The sequence below is a fragment of the Budorcas taxicolor genome, chromosome 15 (assembly GCF_023091745.1).
Source record: "Budorcas taxicolor isolate Tak-1 chromosome 15, Takin1.1, whole genome shotgun sequence".
Taxonomy (NCBI): domain Eukaryota; kingdom Metazoa; phylum Chordata; class Mammalia; order Artiodactyla; family Bovidae; genus Budorcas; species Budorcas taxicolor.
The window spans coordinates 46,962,662-46,988,300 of record NC_068924.1 but is presented as its reverse complement, the minus strand read 5'-3'; the positions used below and the strand labels follow the sequence as shown (position 1 = coordinate 46,988,300).

The window sequence follows — 25,639 nt, the reverse complement described above, 5'->3', positions numbered from 1 at the left end:
ATCTATCTTTCTTCATTCGCCGATGTCGTCCATCCTGAGGACATCCCTGGACTCTGCTGAGGCTGGACCCCGGCAAATCTTTTTCTGGATTCTGTCCTTTCCCATTTATCTACTTATCTATCTGGATATCAGTATTGTATGTATTGGTTATTGTGGTTTCATAATATATCTTGAAATAAGTTAGTATTAAATTTTCTGTCTTTTGCTCTTTTCCAAATTTGCTTTTACTCTTCTATATCTTTTGCAGTCACATGTGCTGTTGTGCCTTAATTGACCTCATTATGATCTCTGTCCACATGGTCTTTTATTCATCTATCCTAAGCTTTCTGAATGGCTACTGGGTTCCAAGAAGGCAAATGAAAGCTGCAAGGTCCATATGCCCTGGAATTCACACATCACTTCAAACTTATTCTGTTGATCAAAGCAACTCACAAGGCCATCTCTAATTCAGAGGGTTGGAGAGTAGGCTACTGCTCATGTATAAGGGAGTGGCATGTGTGTATAGCAGATGGAACAATGATTGACAGCCATTTTTGTACATGGTCAACCACATTTGGTTAAGTAGCAGGTTGATAATGTTCAAAAGCTTGACAATACACTCTGCTGGAAAAATTATGAGAAAAAAGACACTCTTACTGGAGTAGGTTGCCATTGTCTTCTGCAAGGGCTCTTCCTGACTTGGATTGAACCCACATCTTCCTCATTGCAAGCAGATTCTTTTATCCCTGAGCCATTAAGGAAGCCTCTATACATTGCTGCTGCTGCTGCTGCTGCTGCTGCTGCTGCTGCTGCTGCTGCTGCTAGGTCACTTCAGTCGTGTCCGACTCTGTGCGACCCCAGAGACGGCAGCCCACCAGGCTCCCCCATCCCTGGGATTCTCCAGGCAAGAACACTGGAGTGGGTTGCCATTTCCTTCTCCAATGCATGAAAGTGAAAAGTGAAAGTGAAATCGCTCAGTCGTGTCCAACTCCAGCGACCCCATGGACTGCAGCCCACCAGGCTCCTCCATCCATGGGATTTTCCAGGGAAGAGTAATGGAGTGGGGTGTCATATACATTGCTAGTAACAATAAAAAACTGTGCAATCACTATGAGGGAATTTTCAATATCTAGTAAAACTAGTATACAAATGCAATTATTGTTTAACCAAGGTAATTGTGTTTCTAGTAATTAACCTTAAGATTTATTAATAGAATTACTCAACTAAAGAAGAAATAAAAAATGAAAAGATTCTTTGATAATAATGCAACCATATCACAAGATCACATGTAGTTGGGATCCCAAAGTAAAATGAGACTGAAATCTGGCAGATTAGGTAAAAATCATAAATTTACATGTTCAAAACTCTTGCAAAACTTCAGAGTATAAAAAACAAGGAATTCTACGTCCAGATACATCACAATCAAAATTAACATAAATTGAAAATATGCAATGCAGTTAAAGGAGGCAGGGAAGAGAAATACAAATGTCCAAGTTAATAAAGACTCACGACTCTTCTATGAATTGTTAAGCATGCACTTTTATATTGCCTCAGGTAATAGTTAAACATAATTCATGACTCAAATTTGAAACTTATGAAAACTCAGGAGATGAATACTGTATAACTTCAATGGAATTCTTTTCACAACCAGAAAAACGTTAAAAATCATTGGTGCCTTCAAATTACAACTATATTCCTGTTGAAAATAGATTTCATACTAATTAAAATGCTGCAGCAAGGCTAGATTAGGTGGAAAAGGCTTTTATATCAGAAAAACCTGAGAAAAGCAAAAATGCAGAGAAGTAGAAGAAAGAGTAGCAGATAGGCAATGGTCATAGAGGTTTAGCCCACTTGGGAAGAGGGTGAGGCTGCTAGAGACAGCTCGGTCCCTGGAGTCCTGATGTGCTTCCCTCAAGGGCTCCACAAAGGAAGATAAACAACCCTACTCCTGACCGTCACATAACAGCTCTCCTGTCTGTCAGATTCTATAGCCTCAGCTGAAAGGTGGTGAGTTAATTCAACATCTGTTGAGTGGGTTGTTTTCCAGAATCAAGGAAGGACTGTGCGTGTGTGTTACTCGCTCTATCATGACCAACTCTGAGGCCCCATGGACTAGCTCGCCAGGCTCCTCTGTCCATGGAATTCTTCAGGCAAGAATACTGGAGTGGGTTGCCATTCCCTTCCCTGGGAGATCTTCCCGACTCAGGGATTAAACACAGGTCTCCTGCATTGCAGCAGATTCTTTACCATTTGAGCCACCAAGGAAGACCCAGATAAGGACTGGGCCAGTGTCATGTCCCAGACAGGCCGGCAGGGACAGAACTCTGGGAGACTATTGATATATGTGGACAAGGAATGGTAAAGACCAGAGGCGCAGATCTGATTGGTTATAGCAGATGAATGGAATCTGGAAAGGGATGTTGAGAGCATGTAGGGGCTAGATAAAGGATCCTGAAGTGTGGTAAATAATGAGAAACAATTCACTAAAGGACAAATATCCTAATAATTAGATGAGAGATGAGAAAACAGAAAACATATTTACTTAGACTATAGTCTCCTCTTGGAAAACTATGAAAGAAGCCCTGAGAATGGCAGGAGACTGTGGCCACCTACCCTGTACCAGACACTTTAAGGAGCTCTGAGGAAACAGTCAGGGAATCTCGAAAGATATGAGAACTAGGAGACAATTTTCCTCCCCAGAATGATAAATCAGGGGCACCAAGAGGAGGAGCTGGATTGGAAGAAATAATGAGCATAAAATATACCTTAGCTACTGAGCTAGATATTTTAAGATATCCCTTAAATATTCTCAGAAACCCCAAGAAGAGGTTATTCATTGTTTGGCTCCATTTCTCTTCATTCTGTGAAAGGTAGATCGCCATGGCTGTCTTCTCAGAAGTATCATCTGGGTCCATGACACCTGGAACATTTTCCAAAATTCATCTGCTCACATATCCACCATTCTCTCAAACCATCTGTCTAAATAGGACTCAGGCACCTGGTATGATGCCTGAAATATAGTCACTGCTCAAAATATACTTGTTGAATGATTAAGCTCATGGATGAATAAAAGTGTTTAGTAGGAAGTAATTGTTGAAATCATATATTCATTTCTATCAACTGAAGAATCTTCCCCGTACCAACTACTGCAACCCCCTGCCCTCCAGCAATAAATTCTTTCTTTTTCCAATTTCATTTATTTCTAAGTTTAGCCCTTTAAGGTGAGAACATCAGGGGTGCCTCATCTCTGCCATGGAAACCCTGTCTACGTTACCCCTTAAAATTTTCATGGACTCCCTGCACAAGTAAGCAAACTGTAGGTAGTGAAGTTAGAGGATTTAAATTCATTTCTATCCATTGTTTATTGTGAAATTTGACAGGTGATTCACAGTCTCTGGGTCTCACTTTCCTTAGGTGTGAAACAGAGATAACATCTACTTCCTAGAGTGGATTTCTACTTCCTACATAAAGAATACATAACATGTAACCTGCATATTACAATCCCTGGTATAAAACAATGCTTAATAAATATCAGTGATTTTTTGTGGCTTTACTATATTTAGATCCATTCTGCTCTGGAATATGAATAATCTTTAAGCACCAAACTCTTCAGTCAAGCGCTAATAAACTTTCACAGGTAATCATTCTAAACTAGTATAATTGTTATACACTACTAGCTTCAAGACATCTAATGGCTACTCCCCACGTAAAAGATGGAGTCTAAGTGTAAGTTGTGATCAAGGCCTTTAACAATCATGGATATCTGCCTGTACAACCCCCTATGAAAATCTTAAGTACCTGTTACTATGCTCTAGAAGTGTTCCAGGAGCTTCCTTTAGTGCAGTGATCTATATATTTACCTTGTGTTGTGCTAGTATATGTTTCACTTCTAATTCATAATTTATGATAAGCTCATCATTTCAAGGTCAAGTTCAAGTATCAATATGTTAACAGGTTTATCAGACATGAATACTGATTTCTTCCTTGTACTTAAATTTTCTCTTTGAAAGAGAAATACATATAATTGCATCTCTCTGTTTAGTTGGAGGTAAGTGTAGTTGGCTATCACTCAATGGCGTGCAGACCATATTCTTTCACCCTTGCCTATTTCCTATGATTTGCATGTTCAACAAAGATGGAGAGTGTGAGATAGGCCAAAAGCTCTTGGTATATTTTTCACAAAGTGTGTTTGTATGGTGGCACTGGTTTAGTTGCTAAGTCGTGTCTTACTCTCACGACTCCTTGGACTGTAGCCTGCCGGACTCCTCTGCCCATGGAATTCTCCAGGCAGCAATACTGGAGGGTGTTTGTATAATTCCTGTTAATGAATATATTAAAGAATATATGTTTTCCTCAATCTTTGTGAATAGGAAGTGCAGTCCCATGTCATCTGCTCCAGATATGACTGCTTCTAACCACAGCAGTGTTAGCCACACAGTCTTCCATTTGCTGGGCATCCCTGGCCTTGAGGATCAGCATGTGTGGATCTCCATCCCCTTCTTCATTTCCTATGTCGTTGCCCTGCTTGGGAACAGCCTGCTCATCTTCATTATCTTCATGGAACGGAACCTCCATGAACCCATGTATCTCTTCCTCTACATGCTGGCTGGAGCAGACCTTGTCCTCTCCACGTGCACAGTCCCTCAGGCCTTGGCCATTTTCTGGTTCAATATGAGGGAGATCTCCCTGGATCGCTGCATCACTCAACTCTTCTTCATCCATTCCACCTTCATCTCTGAGTCGGGGATCTTGCTGGTGATGGCATTTGACCGCTACATTGCCATATGCTACCCACTGAGATACACCACTATTCTTACACACACACTAATGGGGAAAATCGGTGTGATTGCCTTTCTGAGAAGTTATTGTACAATTTTCCCCATAATATTTCTTTTGAAAAGGTTGACTTTTTGCCAAAATAATGTCATTCCACACACCTATTGTGAACACATTGGCTTGGCCAAATATGCTTGTAATGACATTCAAGTGAACATCTGGTATGGGTTTTCTGTCCTCATGTTAACAGTGGTCTTAGATGTCCTATTAATTTTTGTTTCTTACATTCTGATTCTCCATGCTGTCTTCCACATCCCTTCCCAAGATGCTCGTCACAAGGCTCTCAACACATGTGGCTCCCATGTCTGTGTCATCATTCTCTTTTATGGGCCTGGAATCTTCACAATCCTTACTCAGAGGTTTGGCCGCCACATTCCACCTCATATCCACATCTTGTTGGCTAATGTCTGCATGCTTGCTCCACCTATGCTGAATCCCATCATTTATGGGATCAAGACCAAGCAAATCTGGGAGCAGGTAGCTCATGTGTTGTTCATAAAGAAGAAATAACTTTAGCATAAGATGTGAGTTTTCAGAATCTCTAGGTATCTGTGAAGAAGTCTGTGGAAGTGGTGGGAGGGATCAGCTGAAACACTAGGAAACAGCTCAGTGAGCCCTGTCTGAGAACAAGTTCACCCCGAGATTGCAGAATTTAGTTTTCTGTTGTCAAAACAACCTGGCAGAGTGAAGCCATGTTTAACTAACTAAGCAACCTCCTTCAAAGACCCTGGAACAGGATGGATTGATTTTCAGAAGTCATCTATAATTAATAACACTATAGTATAATCTTCAGAATTAGATGAAGGAAGAACAGTGTTCTAGCTTGGGATTTTGCTCAGCTACACCTAACTGAGTTTCTCCCACTCTGAAACAAACCTCTTTTACATACAAACTGCTGTGCCTCAGTGTCTCTCATTCTAGCTACATAACATTCTTAGGATCAGTGATTCCTGGATTTTACAGTTATTCCTATTATATCATAATTTATATCCTACTGACATGCATGTCTACAATAAGAGGATGTAAATACAAATATATGTGTTTCATATTCTGTAGAACAACTCTTGAGGAGACTGAGGAGATTGAGAATGATCTGAGAAAAATAGCATCCTGTACATAGTTCTATTTTAATACATCTTTGACTAAAATCTATAATTTTTGTAGAAAGTGTTAGAAAAAAGCAAAACATGAAATAAAACTCATGGACTCATAAACTAAACAGCCCTTAAGCAATTTTATCATTAAAATTTTTTTCTATAGTTGTACATCTGTATCTATATACTTATATATCTATGTCTGTCTCCATCTATATCTAAATCTGTATCTTAATTTGTGTCTGTACTTTATTTCCTTCTGAATCTATTTTTAACTTTATCTATCCTTGTGCTATAAGGAAATATTATGATACATGTATAGATGTATAGATTATGGATGATACTATAAACATGGATTATAACATCATTTTTTCTGGCAGAACATTGCTGATACTGGGAACAAAAGTCAACAGAAAGCTTGACTTTTTGCGAAAATAATGTCATTCTACACTCCTCTTGTGAACATATTGGCTTGGCCAAGTATGCTTGTAATGACATCTGAGTGAACATCTGGTATGGGTTTTCAATCCTCATGTTAACAGTGGTCTTTGATGTCCTATTAATTTCCAAGGTTTATGAATTTATAAACTCATTACTATCTTTATATAGTATTTCATTGCAGGGTTTTACAATAACTTATTTAACCAAGCATTCCCTTTTTAAATCCTTTTACCTGGTATTATGACTATATATTCACAAATTTAAGTCTCATTCAATTTGTTATTTAAGTACACAGTCCAGGTGTGTTCTAAATAAATTATTTTAAGTATTGTCTTTTAATATAAAATGCAAGTGCTCAATGTAAGACAGTTGGGAAACAGCAAAAATATTTTTAAAAATTCCTAGTCAGGAGAAAACCAATGATAGCTTTTCTTTATGTTATCCCACCTTACATTCTTTGTTCCATGGATATGTAATTTCATACATTTTCAATATTATTGGATATTTAGAGCTTTCCATTTTTAATTGTATATATAAGATTTCTCTGAACATATCTAAGCTTGCTCTGATCTTTCAATTTTTATTTTAAGAATAAAGTCTCAGAAATGCTATTGTGGATTGGATTTTTAATGAATCCCATAAAATTACTCTCAGAAAAGATTCATAATGTATCTTTCTTCACTAATAATGAGGCTGAGTATTTTCATTTTTAAGAACAAAAGAACAAAAATTATATTGTACTATAATTTTAATTTATTTTTAATTGCTATTGAGATTAAACCTCTATTGGAGAGTCATATTTCATCTTATGAAGTAATGATAGCTACCATTTGTTGATGACTTGTGTTACAGCTCCATGCTAAGCATTTTATGGACATTACCTCACATTGTCTTCATTTGGACCCCTTAAAACCGTATTACAGATGAGGAAATGGAAGTCTACTAGGGAAATGGCAAAGGCAGGAACAAATCTTTTTCTTTTGTCAAGTTTGTTTTCTTGGCTACTAAATCTCTGAAATGGTTCTGATTGTTTCTGCTTTTGCCCTTTGAAGTCTCGAAAACTCCATGTTGTCCTTATTGCTCTTTATTATTTTTTACAAATAACATAATACTCTGTTTTCACTGTCACATTCTAAGTATTTGCCTGCTTTTAGTTTATTGCTAATATTTTTATAAACTTTTAAGTATTAATAGCTATGTATAAGTCTTTTCTCTTGGTTTTTTTTATTGGTTACTCACAGAAAATTTTCCTTAAGCTTGAAAGTTTTGAGGCTTTGAGTATTATTCACATCTGTCTACTTTCACCTCCTCATCCTTAAATTTAGGATTATTTAATCAACATTATGAAGTTCATATGAAGATTAAACAGGCAAATATATTTAAAGTGTCTAGAATGGTGTCAGGCATATAATGTTATATGTATTTGATGTATAATAATAATTATTATGTTTTTGTTTGTCTTAAGATATCTTTATTTAACATTCAGCAATTTTTTTAAAAAGCTTTTTATTCTGAATTTAGATTAATTATCATTAATAAATAATTAAATGTAAGATTTTATTTCTCTAGAGTAAATGCTCAAGCATACAATTCTGTGCTGTAGGATAAGTTTGTGTTTATCTTTATAAGAAGACACCAGACTGTTTTCCTGAGTGGCTCCATTTTAATATATTCCCACCAGCAGTGTATGAGTGATTCACGTCTTCCGTTTCCTTATCAACATTTGGTGTCAGCACTATTTTTTATTTCAGTTAGTTTGTTTTTCATTGTAGTTTTAGTTGGCATATTTCTAAATGTTAATGATGTACATTTTTCATGCTCTTGTTTGTCATCTGAATACTCCTCTTTAGTGAAATGTCAGTTCATGTGTTTTGCCTGTTGTTTTCTTCTTTTTAATTTTTATTTATTTATTTAGGTCTCTACCAGATCTTAGCTATGGCACATGGGATATTCGATCTCCATTGCAGCGGGTAGTATCTTTGGTTGCAGCATGAAAATTCTTAGTTGCAGCATGTGGGATCTAGTTCCCTGGTGACGGATTAAACCTGGGCCCCCTGCCTTGGGAGCATGGAGTCTTAACCACTGGACCACCAGGGAAGTCCCATTGCCTGTTTTTTAACTGGATCCTTTTTTTTGTTTTTAACTGTTAAGTTTAGGGAGTTTTTTTTTAATATAATCTAAATAAAAGGTATTTGTCACATGTGTGGTTTGCAGATAGGTTTTCCCAGCCTGTAGCTTGTCTTTTCATCTTAACAGAGACTTTTTCAGAGTAAATGTTTTTAATTTTTAAAGCTTCTTAAAGTTTTTTAAGTTGATAAGTCTAATTTATTAAATTTTGCTTTTATGAGTTTGGCTTTTGCTGTCACTTGAAAACTCTTTACCTAGTTCTAGTTTCTAGGGATTTTCTTTCTTACAAAATTTTTCTAAATGTTTTATAAATATTTATTTTATATTTAAGCCAGTGATCAACTTTGCATTAATTTTTGTATAAGGGGTTAAATTTGGGTCAAGATTCATATTTATTTATTTTTTTCCTTTGGATGTTCATTGCTTCTTGGTTAATGTAGCCAAATAGTAACCTTTAACATGAAGTACAGTGACTCATCACATATTAGGTTTTTTTCAATTGTTTGAAGTATTTTGTCTTTTTTTTTCTTTCCTTATAAAATTTTGGAATGAGTGTATCTATATCTACAAAACTTCTTGCTGAGATTTTGATAGAACTTTATTTCACATATATATATATATTCTGTAAAAATTGATACCTGATCTCCTTTATTTTGAGTCTTCAAATTCATGTCTGTTATGTCTCTGTATTTATATGCTTCCTTTTATTTTTTATCAGCACTTCCTAATTTTCAGCATACATATCCTAGCCATAGTTTTCTAGCTTTATACCTATGCACTTTTTTCTTTTGCTCCAAGTGTTATTTGGATGTAAAAAACAGCATGTGTCAGCGTGAAACCTAGGTCATAACTACTAATCTATTTATCTAACTCTATAACTTGTTGTCTGTTGATTTTATTCTAGTTTTCGTTATCTAAACGAAAAAGGAATAATCAATTTCTTAGAAGTGGTCAAAGGATAGGTCCACTTGTAATGGATACAGAAATTTTTGCAAGAAAGTTGTTAAAATTGCAACAATTTCGGGGACTCTCTTTCTGAGTTGGATTTGTTCTTCGTCTCTAAGTATGAGTCAGAAGATGGGAAAGGGCAGAAGGGATAACTACACCTTGGAAAGCAGTTTCCAAAGGTGGCATTTTTTTCTTATGTAATGTGTTTTCTACGAGTACAGGAGAACCCAGGATTTCCTCAATGAATACAGCACAAAAAATTAGCCTAGGGACTTCTCTTGTGGTGCAGTGGATAAGAATCCGCCTGTCGATACAGGGGACACAGTTTCGATGCCCGGTCCAGTTAAGGTCCCACGTGCTGCAGAGCAACTAAGCCCATGTGCCACAATTATCGAGTCGGTGCTCTGGAGCCACGAGTCACAGCTGCTGAGTCCGCATTCTGTAACTACTGAAGCACACGCACCTAGAGCCCGTGCTCTGCAACAGAGCTGCCACAAAAGCCTGGGCACTAAAATGAAGAGTAGCCCCCACTCACTGCAACTGGAAGAAGCCCCCACCCAACAAAGATCCAGTGTAACCAAGCATAAGTAAATACATAAATTTTTTAAAAGGGATTTTAAAAAAAGTTAGTCCTTTAATTGTACTTCCTTAATAAAGAAAAATAAATAGATTAATAAATAAAACTTTTCATGGAGACATAATGTGCTAGAATTATCCTGTGCCCAAGAAGGTGGGAGACGTTTGATAGGCGCTTCTCTGCTCAAGGTTATTCCCATCAGGTGTGGTTTCAACTCCCATCTCCTAGGAGACGGTGTAATGCTTTTGTGGAGCAAGTAGAACACTGGACAGGAAGGGCTGATTCGAATTGGTTGACTGGGGGACTTTCCTGGTAGTCCAGTGGTTAAGACTGTGTACTCCCAAAGCTGTGGCCCAGGTTCGATCCCTGGTCAGGGGACTAGATCGTACGTACCGCAATGAAGACTGAAGATCCCACATGCTACAACTAAGATATATCACAGTCAAATAAATAAGTATTTTTTTTAATGGTGGACTGATTGAGGGCCTGTGCACAATTATGAAAGTGGTGGAGACCCTCCACTTCCTGCTGGTCTAGGAAACAGATGGCTAAACAGAGCTTCTCAACCTCAGCAATTTGGACAGGGCACACTTGTGGGAGTCATCATGTGCATTATAGAACGGTTGGCTGTATCCCTGGTCTCTGTCCACTAGATGGCAGTAGCATCCCCACAACCAAATTTGTCACAGAAGCCAAAGCCCCCCCGGCCCCCGCCCCGCCCTGAAAACCCCTGGGTTAAAACATTACTCTCTCCCCAGTGGCCCTAAGGGACCGCTGCCAACTTGGCCCACAGTTCCTGCCCTCTTCCTCTTCCTGCCAGGCCAAGATTTCACTTTCGTTTCTCTGCCAGCTCCTCATAAGAAGCTGCTTCATGCAGACTGAGCCTTGTTTGGTGAGTGAATTCTGACCATGATTGCCCCTGCTTTTCTTCACCACTGAAACCAAGAGTCTTCTCTGGAAGCTGAAGGTGTGTGGGAGGTTTGTGGAGGCACAGAGGGCAGAAGACTCTGGAAGGAAAGTACTAGGCTTAATTGGATGCGTTTAGATTGTGGCTCAGGCTTGCTCTGAAGGTCAAAAAAGCCAACTTGCAGGCTACCTGCTAAGTGCAGACAGATGGCAGCTCTGAGTCTAGAGCAGGAACGGCCTGGAAAGAAGTGAGTGTGGAAGAGGCAGAGGGCCTTGCTTGCTTTCTGGAGGAGCACTTATTTCTCCAGGCTGAGTCCATCCACATCTCTTTCCTATACCATAGCTTTGATTGTCTACCTTCCTGCCAGGAAATAGAATCCTCTCTCTCTGCGTCTCTGTGTGTGTGTTTATCTGTGTGTGTGTGTGTGTGTGTGTGTGTCTGTCTCTCATAATGAGATGAACAGAAAATCTGCTCACCTCCACCTCATCAGAAGACAACCTGGTGAAGGAGGTCCCTGTTTTCCAACTGTGTGATGCCCCAGCTTCTTGTATGGAGCATCAGACAGAATGGAGCCTTGGGAACATGGCCAGGGGCAATGTGGAAGCTGATCCTTTGGCCCTCCTCCTGGCACCACTGAGGGGCTGTCTGTGGCCCTCCTGACATCCCCTCAGCTTCTGTCCTGCTTGAGGATGGCAGGTTGGATGTTATGACAACTGCCCACCTCTGTGGCTTCCACTTGTCATGTGTCCCGCTGACATCCAGTCTCAGGAATCTGCTTGCACTTCCCTGGATAGACCTGCTACTCTCTCTTCATTAGTCTCTCCTGCCTTGGAGCTCTTCCTCCTTCTTCTTCCACTTAGGCACACTTTTGCAGTGATTGCTCCCTCAATTACTTATTATTTACAGTAGACCACTAATTAATAAGGAGTTGATTATTGCTCAGAAGGAGCCCAAAGACTCAGTGGTCTTACAAAGAAGTTTGCTCTTATCAATTGACACTAAGCATGTCCCATCTTAAGCTCACATTTCACAGTGACTGATATCTTTTTTTATTGTTATTATCCTATCTTATTTTTTTGTATTTTAAAATTTATTTTATTGAAGTGTAGTTGATTTACAATGTTGTGTTAATTTCTGCTAGGCAGAAATGTGATCCAGTTATACATATATATTATTTTTTATATGCTTTTCCATTAGGTTTATCATAGGATATTGAGTATAGTTCCCTGTGCCATAGAATGGGACCTAATGTCCATTGATAGAAGAATGGATAAAGAAGCTGTGCTACATTACACAAAGATTGATATCTTACTGACATTCTGATACATGGCCTCTCTGTTCTGTGTGCCCACTTTTCAGAAGTCATTGTTACTGCCTTTCTGTGAGTCTATGCCTTACTCTTGAATAGGATCCACTTCTCCCCCAGATAACAAGTGTCTTCTCAGGGTCAAAAACAAGCTGCAATAAATAGGAGGAAAATAGATTTATTCACTTATTTTTAAGATGTAGTTCATAGGAACTAACGCAGGCTGCTGGCTTTTAAAAGTACAATGAATATCCATTCAACATACAATAAATGTTAAATACATATAGTAGCTTACATTATAGCTGGGAAGAGATTGTAAACAAACAAAACTAAGGTAGTATATAAGAAGATGATTAATATTATGGAGGAACATTTTTTAAATGTTGACTCAGGCTGAGGGATCTGCAAAGACCCAGTAAAGGTCTTGCAATTTTAAGTAGTGCTCTTGAAGCCCCATTGATTTATTTTTTACAAATTTTGGTCACACCCTGTGGCATGTAGGACCTAGGTTCCCCAATCAGGGATCGAACTTGCATCTCTTGCATTGGAAGGTGGAGTCAACCACTGGACCAATAGGAAAGTCCCAAAGGCCTCATTGTGAAAAGAAAATTGAGCACCATCTTATGAATGTGAGAGACTTAAAGGCCTTCTTTTCTCATTGGCCGTTCCTGACTCAAGAAACACAGAGAAGTGTCTGGGATGTTGTTTAGAAGCTCCTAGGGCCATCCTTCCCTGCACTCCACTTTCTAGAGAAACTTTCATTTTACTGTCTAATCTGCAGAGAAGCATAGAGTTTACAATATCGTGAATCCAGATATTAGGAGAAAACTCAAGTGTAGGATGCATTCATTTGACACCATGGCAACTATCTGACTTGGGAGTTCTATCAGATAGATACTCCTTGTATTCCCTTCTCCATGTCCCTGAAAGATGGCTGCTGGGCTCTTGGGGTCATTCTTGGGTCTTGGTTGGGTCACTGCCCATGACTGGGGGCTCTGGTTCCTCTGCACCTTTCTCCTTTTGCAGACATTTATGGTGGCATCCACTTTGACATCAGTTCCTTGCAGCCAGACTCTAAACAGGAGGTCCAAGCGCCACAGTAGAATGCATGCTCTACTCTTCCCTCCTCTGTAGACTCTTAGTGTTTCTCAGTATTGAGTGGATTCTCAATAGAATGAAAACATGTCATGCCAATGTTGGCTCATACCTTCAGCTGTAAGCTAGGGTGGACAATGTCATATTATGTAAACCGCTGGTCTTACCAGTTATCAGAGCCTGATCTGACACATAGTCACTGTAGCCAGCGGTTAACAACATACGGCCTTTAGACAATTTTCAGTATCTCTACCATTGGCTGGATTATACCCACCAGCTTTACTTCTCACCAGGTTCACTTCATGGATGATTGGTGAAGTGGACAGATTTCTAGACCTAAATTTATCTCCATGCAGCTTTCATCATGCCCCTCTCCCCAACTCTTTAGAGCAAGGGTAAGTGTATAGTTTATGAATCCCTCAGATCTTTGTTTCAATATCAAACCTTTGCAACTGTATTCATTTCCTAGGACTGTCACAAAGAAAAATGTATCACAAATTGGGTTGTTCAAGGAACAGAAATTTATTTTCTCACAGTTCAGGAGGCTAGAAGTCCAACATCAAAGTGGTTGTAGAGTTGTTTCTTTTCTGTAGGCTCCAAGGAGGAACCTATTCCATGTTCATCTCCTAGTTTCTGGAGGCTTTCAGCAATCTTAGTCATTTCTTGCCTCGTGGCTACACTACTCCAATCTCTGCCATCATCGCCACATGGCCTTCTTTCCAGTGTGTGTGTGCACTCTCATCTTCTTAAAGGATATTGGTCATTGTGTTTATAGCCCACTTTGTATCAGTATAATCTCATCTAAACTTGATTACATCTGCAAAGACCTTGTTTTCAAATAAGCTCACATTCAAGCAAGTGAATGCATCTGCATAGGAGACAAAAAAATCCATCATAGCAAGTTCCAAGATATTAATATCTACCGAGATAGTCCTTTATTTTTATTTTCGTAATTTTTTTTTTGCTTCATAGTTCCTTGTACTAAGGAGTCCAGGTTCTGAGAGTCAGCATCACCATGCTACCACTCTGCGACAGGACCTCTGAGTGACCACTAGCACTAGTTTCAGCTTTGGTTTGCCATTCCCACTCATGTATCTTGGCAGGGCAGAAACCAACCAGGTTCACTTAGCCTAGCAGGGGCATAGAGGAGAGGAGACCGAAAAGTCAGTATGGCTGCCTCTGGTGCGCTCTCGGTGAGGGGCCATATTGTGGTGTGGTAGGTACGTCATCTCTCTCTTCAGGTCATTTGCAAGAGAACAAGATCAGTTGGATATGTATGAAACTAACATAGTTTAAGTAAGTTTTGTGCCAACAGACTGATTTCCTTGTAAGAACCAGAAGCATTACCTTGTAAGAACCAGAAGCATAGCTTCCAGGACCCTATAGGTGACCCTATAAGAGTCACAACTTCTTTGAGAAAGCTGAGGTCTCTGTTTACCAAAAATAACAAAAATAAAGAACTAGGAGACATACCAATGTCTTCCTTTTTACAGGAAGAAAAAACTTAAGCCTGATGATAATCCTTCATTCCCATATACACAATCTCTAACTCTCAAGCCTGTCATTTTGTCTCATCTCTCACTCTTTTCTGCTTCTCTCCATTGTTTCCATCAACTTGTCCTACAAACTTCCATCATTGAACCTCTGCTCTTTGGAAGGACACTTCACATCATGTAGGAAGTGTAAAATTTCTGGTCCCTTCTGGGTTCTTGCAATTCTGAAAGCCTAGCAGCTCTCTGCATAGCAGTCAGGCTGACCTTTTAAAGCAGGTTGAAGATGCCGTGCCTGTCACTAACAGAACATTCACATATGTGACTCCTTCTCTCTAAAATATTTTTTTCCTCTCATTTCATGTTCCCTGCTCATCATTCAGCTTTCCATTCAAATCTCACTTATTCCGCAGCAATATCTTCGATATTCTCCTATTTGGAAAATTATTTGATTTCTCAAAAATATGTACCTCTAGGTGATAGTATTTATCACACCCACCAGGCCTCTGAAAGAGGACCCTGAAGACACCATGAGTGAAGTGAGTGAAGTCGCTCAGTTGTGTTTGACTCTTTGCCACCCCATGGGCTATATAGCCCACCAGTCTCTTCTGCCCATGGAATTTTCCAGGCAAGAATACTGGGGTGGGTTGCCATTTCCTTCTCCAGGAGATCTTTCTGACCCAGGGATTGAACCTGAGTCTCCTGTATTGTAGGCAGACGCTTTACCATCTGAGCCAGCAAGGAAGTCACCCCAATTCAACTTATTGATTTGAATGATCTTTGTAAGTCACTTGATTCTATTTATGCGTCTGAATAAAGGGAGTACTCATTTCACAAAGATTTTTATATGCAGAATAAATACATTGAAGTGACTTATAAATTCTAACTGGCTAGACAATTGTTACAAATAACTGTGAAAAGAACAGAGGCAAAAGGCAAAGGAGAAAAGGAAAGATATACCCATTTAAATGCAGAGTTCCAAAGAATAGAAAGGAGACATAAGAAAGCCTTCCTCAGAGATCAGTGCAAAGAAATAGAGGAAAACAATAGAATGGGAAAGACTAGAGATCTCTTCAAGAAAATTAGAGATACCAAGGGAACATTTCATGCAAAGATGGGCTCAATAAAGGAAAGAAATGGTATGGACCCAACAGAAGCAGAAGATATTAAGAAGAGGTGGCAAGAATACACAGAACTGTACAAAAAAGAGCTTCATGACCCAGATAATCACGATTGTATGATCACTCACCTGGAGCCCAGCATCCTGGAATGTGAAGTCAAATGGGCCTAGGAAGCATCACCACTAACAAAGCTAGTGGAGGTGATGGAATTCTAATTGCTCTATTTCACGTCCTAAAAGATGATGCTGTGAAAATGCTGCACTCAATATGCCAGCAACTTTGGAAAACTCAGCAGTGGCCACAGGACTGGAAAAGGTCAATTTTCATTCCAATCCCAAAGAAAGGCAATGCCAAAGAATGCTCAAGTTCAGTTCAGTTCAGCTGCTCAGTCGTGTCCGACTCTTTGTGACCCCATGAATCGCAGCACGCCAGGCCTCCCTGTCCATCACCATCTTCCGGGATTCACTTAAATTCACGTTCATTGAGTCAGTGATGCCATGCAGCCATCTCATCCTCTGTCATTCCCTTCTCCTCCTGCCCCCAATCCCTCCCAGCATCAGAGTCTTTTCCAATGAGTCAACTCTTTACATGAGGTGGCCAAAGTACTGGAGTTTCAGCTTTAGCATCAGTCCTTCCAAAGAACACCCAGGACTGATCTCCTTTAGAATGGACTGGTTGGATCTCCTTGCAGTCCAAGGGACTCTCAAGGGTCTTCTCCAACACCACAGTTCAAAAGCATCAATTCTTCGGCGCTCAGCTTTCTTCACAGTCTAACTCTCACATCCATACATGACCACTGGAAAAACCATAGCCTTGATTAGACGGACCTTTTTTGGCAAAGTAACGTCTCTGCTTTTCAATATGCTATCTAGTTTGGTCATAACTTTTCTTCCAAGGAGTAAGCGTCTTTTAATTTCATGGCTGCAATCACCATCTGCAGTGATTTTGGAGCCCCCCAAAATAAAGTCTGACACTGTTTCCCCTGTTTCCCCATCTATTTCCCATGAAGTGATGAGACCAGATGCCAAGGTAAGAGAAACCCAAGTAAGACGGTAGGTGTTGCAAGAAGGCATCAGAGGGCAGACACACTGAAACCATAATCTCAGGAAACTACTCAATCTAATCACTCTAGGACCACAGCCTTGTCTAACTCAGTGAAACTAAGGCATGCCCTGTGGGGCCACCCAAGAATGCTCAAACAACTGCACTCATCTCACATACTAGCAAAATAATGCTCAAAATTCTCCAAGCTAGGCTTCAACAGTATGTAAACTGTGAACTTCCAGATGTTCCAGTTGGATTTAGAAAAAGCAGAGGAACCAGAGATCAAATTGCCAACATCCATTGGATCATCAAAAAAGCAAGAGAGTTCCAGAAGAACTTCTGCTTTATTGACTATGCCAAAGCCTTTGACTGTGTGGATCACAACAAACTGTGGAAAATTCTTAAAGATATGGGAATACAAGACCACCTGACCTGCCTCTTAAGAAATCTGTAGGCAGGTCAGGAAGCAACAGTTAGAACTGGACATGGAACAACAGAATGGTTCCAAATAGGGAAAGGAGTACATCAAGGCTGTATATTGTCACCCTGCTTATTTAACTTCTATGCAGAGTACATCATGAGAAACATTGGGCTGGATGAAGCACAAGCTGGAATCAAGATTGCTGGGAGAAATATCAATAACCTCAGATATGCAGATGACACCACCCTTATGACAGAAAGTGAAGAAGAACTAAAAAGCCTCTTGATGAAAGTGAAAGAGGAGAGTGAAAAAGTTGGCTTAAAGCTCAACATTCAAAAAACTGAATTAAGATCATGGCATCTGGTCCCATCACCTCATGGCAAATAGATGGGGAAACAGGGGAAACAGTGTCAGACTTTATTTTGGGGGGCTCCAAAATCACTGCAGATGGTGGCTGCAGCCATGAAATTAAAAGATGCTTACTCCTCGGAAGACAAGTTATGACCAACCTAGACAGCATATTAAAAAGCAGAGACATTACTTTGCCAACAAAGATCCGTCTAGTCAAAGCTGTGGTTTTTCCAGTAGTCATGTATGGATGTGAGAGTTGGACTATAAAGAAAGCTGAGTGCCGAAGAATTGATGCTTTTGAACTGTAATGTTGGAGAAGATTCTTCAGAATCCTTTGGACTGCAAAGAGATCTAACTTGTCCATCCTAAAGGAAATCTGTCCTGAAAATTCACTGGAAGGACTGATGCTGAAGCTGAAACTCCAATACTTTGGCCACCTGATGCAAAGAACTCACTCCTTGGAAAAGACTCTGATGCTGGGAAAGATTGAAGGTGGAAGGAGAAGGGGACGACAGGGGATGAGATGGTTGGATCGCATCACCGACTCAATGGGCATGAGTTTGAGTAGACTCCTGCAGTTGGTGATGGACACGGAGGCCTGGTTTGCTGCAGTCCCTGGAGTCACAAACAGTCAGATCCAACTGAGCAACTGAACTGAACTGAGATAATTGTTAGTCATAAAATTACTTTCCTCTTATAATGTTTACTCTGTCTGTGGGTGTCTCTGGGAAGTGAGTATAAGTACGTAGAAGAACTCCTTATGGAAAGGTATATTGGGAGAGACAGGTGGAAAAATTGATTGATTGACCCATAGATAAATATTCACTGGAAACCTATCTGTGCTCCTAAAGCTCACCTATAGGAGAACAGCTAATTAACGGAAAGAAAAGAGGAAATGCTGATTTTTTTTTTTTTTTAAAGGTCTAATTTCCTCTGGGGAAGTGAGAAGATCTTTTATGTATTCATCAAACATTATGCTCCCTGTGCTAGGCATTAGGGATACAGCAGTGAATAAAAACAAGTGCCTAATTTACACAGGAGCCTGGTGGGCTGCAATCCATGGGCTCATAAAGAGTGAGATGCAACTGAGCGACTTCACTTTCAGTTTTCACTTTCATGCATTGGAGAAGGCAATGGCAACTCACTCCAGTATTCTTGTCTGGAGAATCCCAGGGACGGGGGAGCCTGGTGGGCTGCCGTCTATGAGGTCACACAGAGTCGGACATGACTGAAGCGACTTAGCAGCAATCTACACAGATTGCATTTTCGGAGTAGGATGCTTCAAGAAAGGTATCAATATATTATACAGTGATAATAAGGAAAGATGGTAAGTGCACGCAAAGTGATATATTGATGCTTGTGCTGTAGATGAGTTAATCACATAAGGCCCTTCAAAGGAGAGACCATATAAGGAGGGATTCATATGAAGCATAACAGGAAGTCATGCAAATATCAAGGGAAAGATCATTGTAGGGTGAAAGAAAAGCAAACTGCAAAAGCCCTGAGGCATTAGTGGCTTTCCCAGGCCATTAAATTCCATTTGTTCTTTCTTATTCTTCAGTATTTCAGTCTTAATCAGTCTTTAATGTCTGCATGATTGAAATCTTTTTTATCTATGCCAGTCTTACATATCTCTTTTCAATCTGCCCATCCATCCCAGAATCCTTAAGCAAGAAGAGCTCCAGACAGGAGGAAGCCAGGGAGCAGCTGCTATGGCTTTAAATACTGTGGTGAACCTACAGAAAGAGGTGTCCTGTCCCGTCTGCCGGGAGCTTTTAACAGAACCCCTAAGTCTAGGCTGTGGTCACAGCTTCTGCCAGACTTGCATCACTGACAGCAAGGAGACAGACATCAGCCTAGGAGGAGACAGCAGCTGTCCTGTGTGTGGTGCGCGGTACTCACTTGGAAACCTGTGGCCTAATCTGCATCTGGCCAACATAGTGGAGAGACTCAGAATGGTCAAGCTGAGCCCAGAGGAGGGGCAGAAGACAGGTCTCTGTGTGCACCATGAAGAGAAACTCCTGCTCTTCTGTAAGGAAGACAGAAAAGTCATTTGTCGTCTTTGTGAACGATCTCAGGAGCACCATGGTCACCACACACTCCTCATGGAAGAGGCCGTCCAGGAAAGTCAGGTAGGGCCCAGGACGGAAATTAGTACTTGGTGGAAACTCTCACCTTCTCATTTGCTCTGTTTGGCACCACAGTAGTGAGCTCTGTAATCTCCGATGTATGTCTACAGTGTGCTCAACTTCCAATGTCTGAAGGACATTTCTGTGTTTTTCTTTAGTTACATAAAGGAGGAGCCAAAAGTATAGACTCTTGGCTGAAAGTGAGAGGTTTTCTTCTTTTGTCTCTTTTGTTGTGTTGATTGGCAATTCCTTTACCAGATTAGCTCTAGTTGCTGAGATTAGCTCTCAGCAGAATGGGTGCTGTTGAAGACTGTGGATTGGACATAGAAAAAATGTCAATACGAAAAAAGGACATTCCTTGCCAAAGCGGAATCGATAATTACTCTAAAAAAAAAGAATTGGCAAGGATAGTGACTTTCACTGCTTAGGAATAAACAATGCATTTACCTTCTCAGATGTTCTTCTATCCCGTGTCATCGATTTTAATGATCAGATTCAAACTGATTTCCATAAACTGGTCTTTTCTGAGATCAGCATGATTTCTTCCCTGTTTATTCTCGGTCCAGGTGCTGAAAAGTTTGATGCTGGTGTGGTTCCTCCCTTATAGGAGATGCTTCAGGCAGCTCTGACGAGGCTGAGGAAGGAGCAGCAGAAGGCTGAGAAGTTGGAAGCTGACATCAGGGAAGAGAGAACTTCCTGGAAGGTGGGAGGAGACTCTTCCTAATGGATTTCTGAGTTAGAAGTCGGCACAACCGTGTGTCCTTCTGTCCTAATTATGAGGAAGTCCCTTCCTCTTGTTGCCTGGCATTAAATGAGTCCAGGTGCCATTTTATTTGTTCTCTCCTTGGTCCTTTCCCTGTGAGAAGTAGGGGCTTGAGAGTGGATATGTTTCAAACATACACAGAGTTTCGGAATTCAGCATGAAGACTGACTTTATGGTGAGTCTGTGTTGTGCTCAGTTGCCTCAGTCGTGTCTGACTCTTTGTGACTCTATGGACTATGGCCTGCCAGGCTCCTCAGTCCATAAGATTCTCCAGGCAAGAATACTGGAATGGGTTGCCATATTCTTCACAGGGGATTTTCTTATCTCAGGGACTGAACCCAAGTCTCCTGAGTCTCCTGCATTGCACACATGTTCTTGAGCCACCAGGGAAGCCTTCTATGGTGAAGAAGGCTGGAGAATTCTGTCTTCCACTCCTCCTGCAAGTCTCTGACACCTTCAGTGGAAGACAATGGCAAAAGACTGAGCTTTTTCTCAAGGTTCAAACTTAGGGACTGCAGTAATGCAGGGAGGCATGAGTGTCTAGGACAGCTATCCAGAACTCAGACCTCACTCAGATTTTACATTTTGGCCCAGGGTTGGCAGATAAGATTGTCTGAAATCTTTTTGATTTGTACTGAGGGAAAATAACAGAAAAAAAAAAATCTGAGCTTTCCCCAAAATTGCTTGCCTACTTTAACTCCCTTCCTGGTAAGAAGCCCCTGAAAAATATTTTCCTGGCTCTTAATCCCTTACACAAGTGGGCTCCCCAGCTGACAGATTCATTCCCTCTCCCCCTTGTCTAACCTTACAGTATCAGATTCAGACTGAGAGGCAAAGGATACAAACAGAGTTTAATCAGCTTAGAAGCATCCTAGACAGTGAGGAGCGAAGAGAACTGCAGAGATTGGAGGAAGAGGAGAAGAAGACCCTGGATAGCTTGGCTGTGGCGGAGGCTGAGCTGGTGCAGCAGGGCGAGCTGCTGAAGGAGCTCATCTCAGACCTGGAGCGCCGCAGTGAATGGCCAACTGTGGAGCTGCTGCAGGTGAGGAGGGCCATCCCACCTGCGGTTCTGAACCCATGTCAGTTACCTTCTCATCTGTGTCCTTGGGTTCTAATCCTGTTGTTGTCACTAAGAGGCTCCTTTGAAATATATATCAAGCTTATTTTCACTCATACTGATGGCTTTTCTAATGTTGAAGCAACCTGGCATTTCTGGGATAAATTCAAGTTGACTGTGATGTACAATGGGGCTTCCCAGGTGGCGCTAGTGGTAAAGAACCTGCCTGGCAATGCAGGAGACATAATAGGTCTGGGTTTGATCTCGGGAATGGCAACCTACTCCAATATTCTTGCCTGGAGAATCCCATGGACAGAGGAGCCTGGGAGGCTACAGTCCATAGAGTCGAAAAGAGTCAGACACGACTGAATCGACTCAGCATGCATGGACGCATGATGTATAATCTTTTATATTTTGCTGGATTAAATTTTCTAGTGTTTCATTGAAAAAGTTTCATGTCTATATTCATAAGGGATATTAGCCTGTAGTTTACTTTTTTTGTAATGTCTTTGTCTCATTTTAGTATCAGAATAGTATTGGCCTCATGGAATGAGTTGGGAAGTGTTTCCTCCTCTTCTGTTTTTTGGAAGAATTTGTGAAATATTTGTATTATTTTGCCTTTAAAACTATCAGAATTCACCAGTGAAGCCATCTAGAACTGGACTTTCCTTTGGAGGAGGTTTTTGCTTTTCAGTCCAATCTCTACATGTTTAGGTCTATTCAGTTTTTCTATTTCTCTGTGAATCAGTGTGGATAGTTTCTGTGTTTGAAGGAATTTGTCCATTTAATTTACATTATCTAGTTTGTTGGTATACAATTTTTCATAGCCTTTATATTCTTTTAATTTCTGTTAATTCAATAGTACCGTCTCTTCTTTAATTCTTATTTTAGTAATTTGCCTCCTATGTATTTTTTTCTTGAGATATTTAGCTAAAGTGTTATCTATTTTATTGATTTTTTTCAAATAATTTCAAATAACTTTGACTGCTCTGTTTTTCTCTATAGTTTTCCTATTCTTTGTTTCCTTAACCCTGCTATTTTATTTATTTTCCTTGACTTGTGTTTTCTCTCTTCCTCCTAGGACATGAGTGGAATCATGAAATGGTGCGTATGGGTGATCAGGAGTCATGGTCATGTGGTATGAAGAAAGGTTTGTAGCCATGAGAGTTATCTGGTCAATCAGAATGAAAAATCTCCCCAAACAATGAAGTTTTGATGCAGTATTATTTTAAATTGTGGTCACAGATGAGGATTTTAGTGTTCTATATCTTTTGAGAATGAGCCGGATTCTATGTTAATGAATTCAGTAGTTGGAATTCACAGTTAGGGTTTATAAGGGTAAAGAGGATAAAGGAGTTTACTGTTAGACTCTTGTGACTTCACTCATTTAATTCATTCTCCGTCCTTCTTTGGTTTCTTTATTTCACTGGTGCTTATGTTAGCACATGGGTCTTGTCAAGCCCTAAAATAGTTATGCAGGTCAGCTTTAAAGAGGAAGAAAAAAAAAAAGTTTTATTTTGTTTTAAATTTTGCCTACCTAGAAGTAGAGTGGGACTACGTCATTCCACAAGGTTCTCTTTAAGATTTCTAAAAGCAGACCTAAGCTTTGAGGTTATTGGTTTTGACTCTGGTGGCAATAATTAATCTTTTCCAAGTTACACATTTTAGAAACTTATATGGGAAAGTGTAGTCTTTGTGTCTAAAGTGTGCTGATCCATCTAGCAGCACCAAATTCTTTACAAACACATGAAGTTCTAACCATTTTCAGTTCAGTAGTCATAACTTCTCCTTTGCCAGAAGTTTTTAACTTTTTCCCAGAACTCCTAAATATCTCCAATATTGTTTGTGGGCCACACCCCTGGAAGTAAAGCTTTGAACCAGGGCACAGGCTTATTGGCTCTCCAAAAATAGACCCATACCACAGTCAGAATCTGTAGCCTCCCTATTGATCTGCCTGGGAACGTCCATCTGGGAGACCCATTGTGTGTGATGACTTTTCCATATTAGTACCATTTTAGAGGTAGCAAAGGGTTTCCCTGGTGATTCAGACAGTAAAAGAATCCATCTGCAATGCAGGAGACCTGGGTTGGGAAGACTCTGGAGGAAAGCATGGAGGCATATTCACTCCAGTATTCTTGCTTAGAGAATCCCCATGGACAGAAGAGCCTGATGGGCTACAGTCCATGGGGTCACAAAGATTCGGACATGACTGAGCAGCTAAGCACAGCACAGCACAGCAGAACACAGAGGTAGCAAAAGCCTTTCCTATACAGTATTTCACCTAGTTTCGTATTCATTCCACGAAGTATCGAAAGAAGGGTTAATATATTCCATTTCTAGAAGGAGACAGCTTTTTGTTTAATTTTTTAAAGTGAAGGTCTTCTTCCTAAGTGGGCAGGTAGACACGAGCACATTTCTTTTGTCTGCGGTGTCAGAGCCATCGCTTCTCCCCTCCTCGGGTTTCTCAGGGAAGAAGGTTTAAGTGCATCAGTGCATGGAAGGAGAGGAAGGCAGTGGTATTAAAAGGATGGTGTGTACGAGATGTAGGGTCAACATTTTTATCATCTCTAGGAGTGAGATCTGGACACTGAAGAAGCCAAAAACGATTTCCAAGAAACTGAAGAATGTATTCCGTGTTCCAGATCTGCGTGGAATGCTGCATATGTTTAAAGGTATGGAAGCCAGGGCAGGAGTGTGGATATGGGATTCTTGTGGTGCCAGGGACTAAATTTGGGCACAAGTTGGAGTAGAAAGAAGGAGGGTATTCAGAGAAGGGGTATAGCTGAAGAGGATGTGGTTATATAAAATGGAGAATGGCTAGGTTTCTGGTTCATCCTTTCATTCACCACTTCATAGCTTCACAGTGGTCCTACCCCCTACCCTCACCCTAGAAAAGAAGTAGGTATCAGTGCTTAGTCACTTGCATCAATCAACATCACTGAATCTTTTATCATTTCAGAGCTAACACGCGTCCAGTGCCACTGGGGTAAGAAGATTTATTGGGTCTTCAAATTACTGTGTTCTGACCCCATTTCAGAAGTCTGCAGTTTCAATTAGATTTGATCATAGCGCCACGTGTTCACCTCCTGATACATACATATAATATGTCACTCTAATGTTTGAATCCTTTTCCCCAGTCCATCAGCACAAGTTCTTCACAGTCAATTCCCAAGTTCCCTCTTCACAATGTCACTGGATAAGCTTACCCTGTATTTGTTATATGTTTTTATTTTTATTTTTTTTTTCCTCTGCAGTGGACATCACATTGAATCCATTCAACCTAAGTTTGAATCTTGTCCTTTCAGAAGATCAGAGACAAGTGCTATCTGTGCCAATATGGCCTGTTAAGTATTATAATTATGGTATCTTGGGCTCCCAATATTTCTCCTCAGGGAAACACTACTGGGAAATAGACGTATCCAAGAAGACTGCCTGGATCCTAGGGATATACTGTAGAATACGTTCCTGTAATATAAAGTTTGCTGTTCAACGAAGCACGAGTTATGAAAATGCTTACTCCATATACAGACCTCAATTTGGCTACTGGGTTATAGGGTTAAAGGATAAATTTAGGTATGAAGCCTTTGAGGACTCTTCCACCACTCATCCTGACTCAAGAGTCTTGACTCTTTCTATGACTGTTCCTCCCCGTCATGTTGGTGTTTTTCTAGACTATGAGGCAGGCACTCTCATTTTTCAATGTTACAAACCATGGGTCACTCATCTATAGGTTCTCTAAGTGCAACTTTTCTCGGAATGCCTATCCATATTTCAATCCTTGGAACTGTCCAGCTCCCATGACACTGTGCCCTCCAAATTCCTGAAACTTCCGTTCCCTCTCCCACTTCTTATAGTGACCCTTGCCATGGATTTCACCTTCTATACCTGAGCCCATTTGTGGCATTCACACCATCTCTTCCTTCCGGTCTCCCATCTCTACTTTAGAACTCGTG

The 25,639-nt window shown here is 40.3% G+C and overlaps 2 protein-coding genes across 2 annotated transcripts in view; both read left to right on the top strand.

Annotated features, from left to right (window-relative positions):
• LOC128060919 (tripartite motif-containing protein 34-like) overlaps nt 1-25,510 on the top strand; it is a 38,244-nt gene extending 12,734 nt beyond the window's left edge. The window contains 9 exon segments of the mRNA XM_052653278.1: nt 14,458-14,473; nt 19,415-19,869; nt 20,474-20,569; nt 21,441-21,671; nt 22,768-22,790; nt 24,258-24,358; nt 24,646-24,672; nt 24,941-25,370; nt 25,372-25,510. Coding sequence (XP_052509238.1) covers nt 14,458-14,473; nt 19,415-19,869; nt 20,474-20,569; nt 21,441-21,671; nt 22,768-22,790; nt 24,258-24,358; nt 24,646-24,672; nt 24,941-25,370; nt 25,372-25,510 — 1,518 coding nt within the window.
• On the top strand, nt 4,381-5,325 carry LOC128060920 (olfactory receptor 52B4-like). The gene has a single exon (XM_052653279.1). It carries the CDS (start codon nt 4,381-4,383, stop codon nt 5,323-5,325), a length of 945 nt encoding a protein of 314 aa, XP_052509239.1.
• Nucleotides 25,511-25,639: the final 129 nt, after the last annotated feature.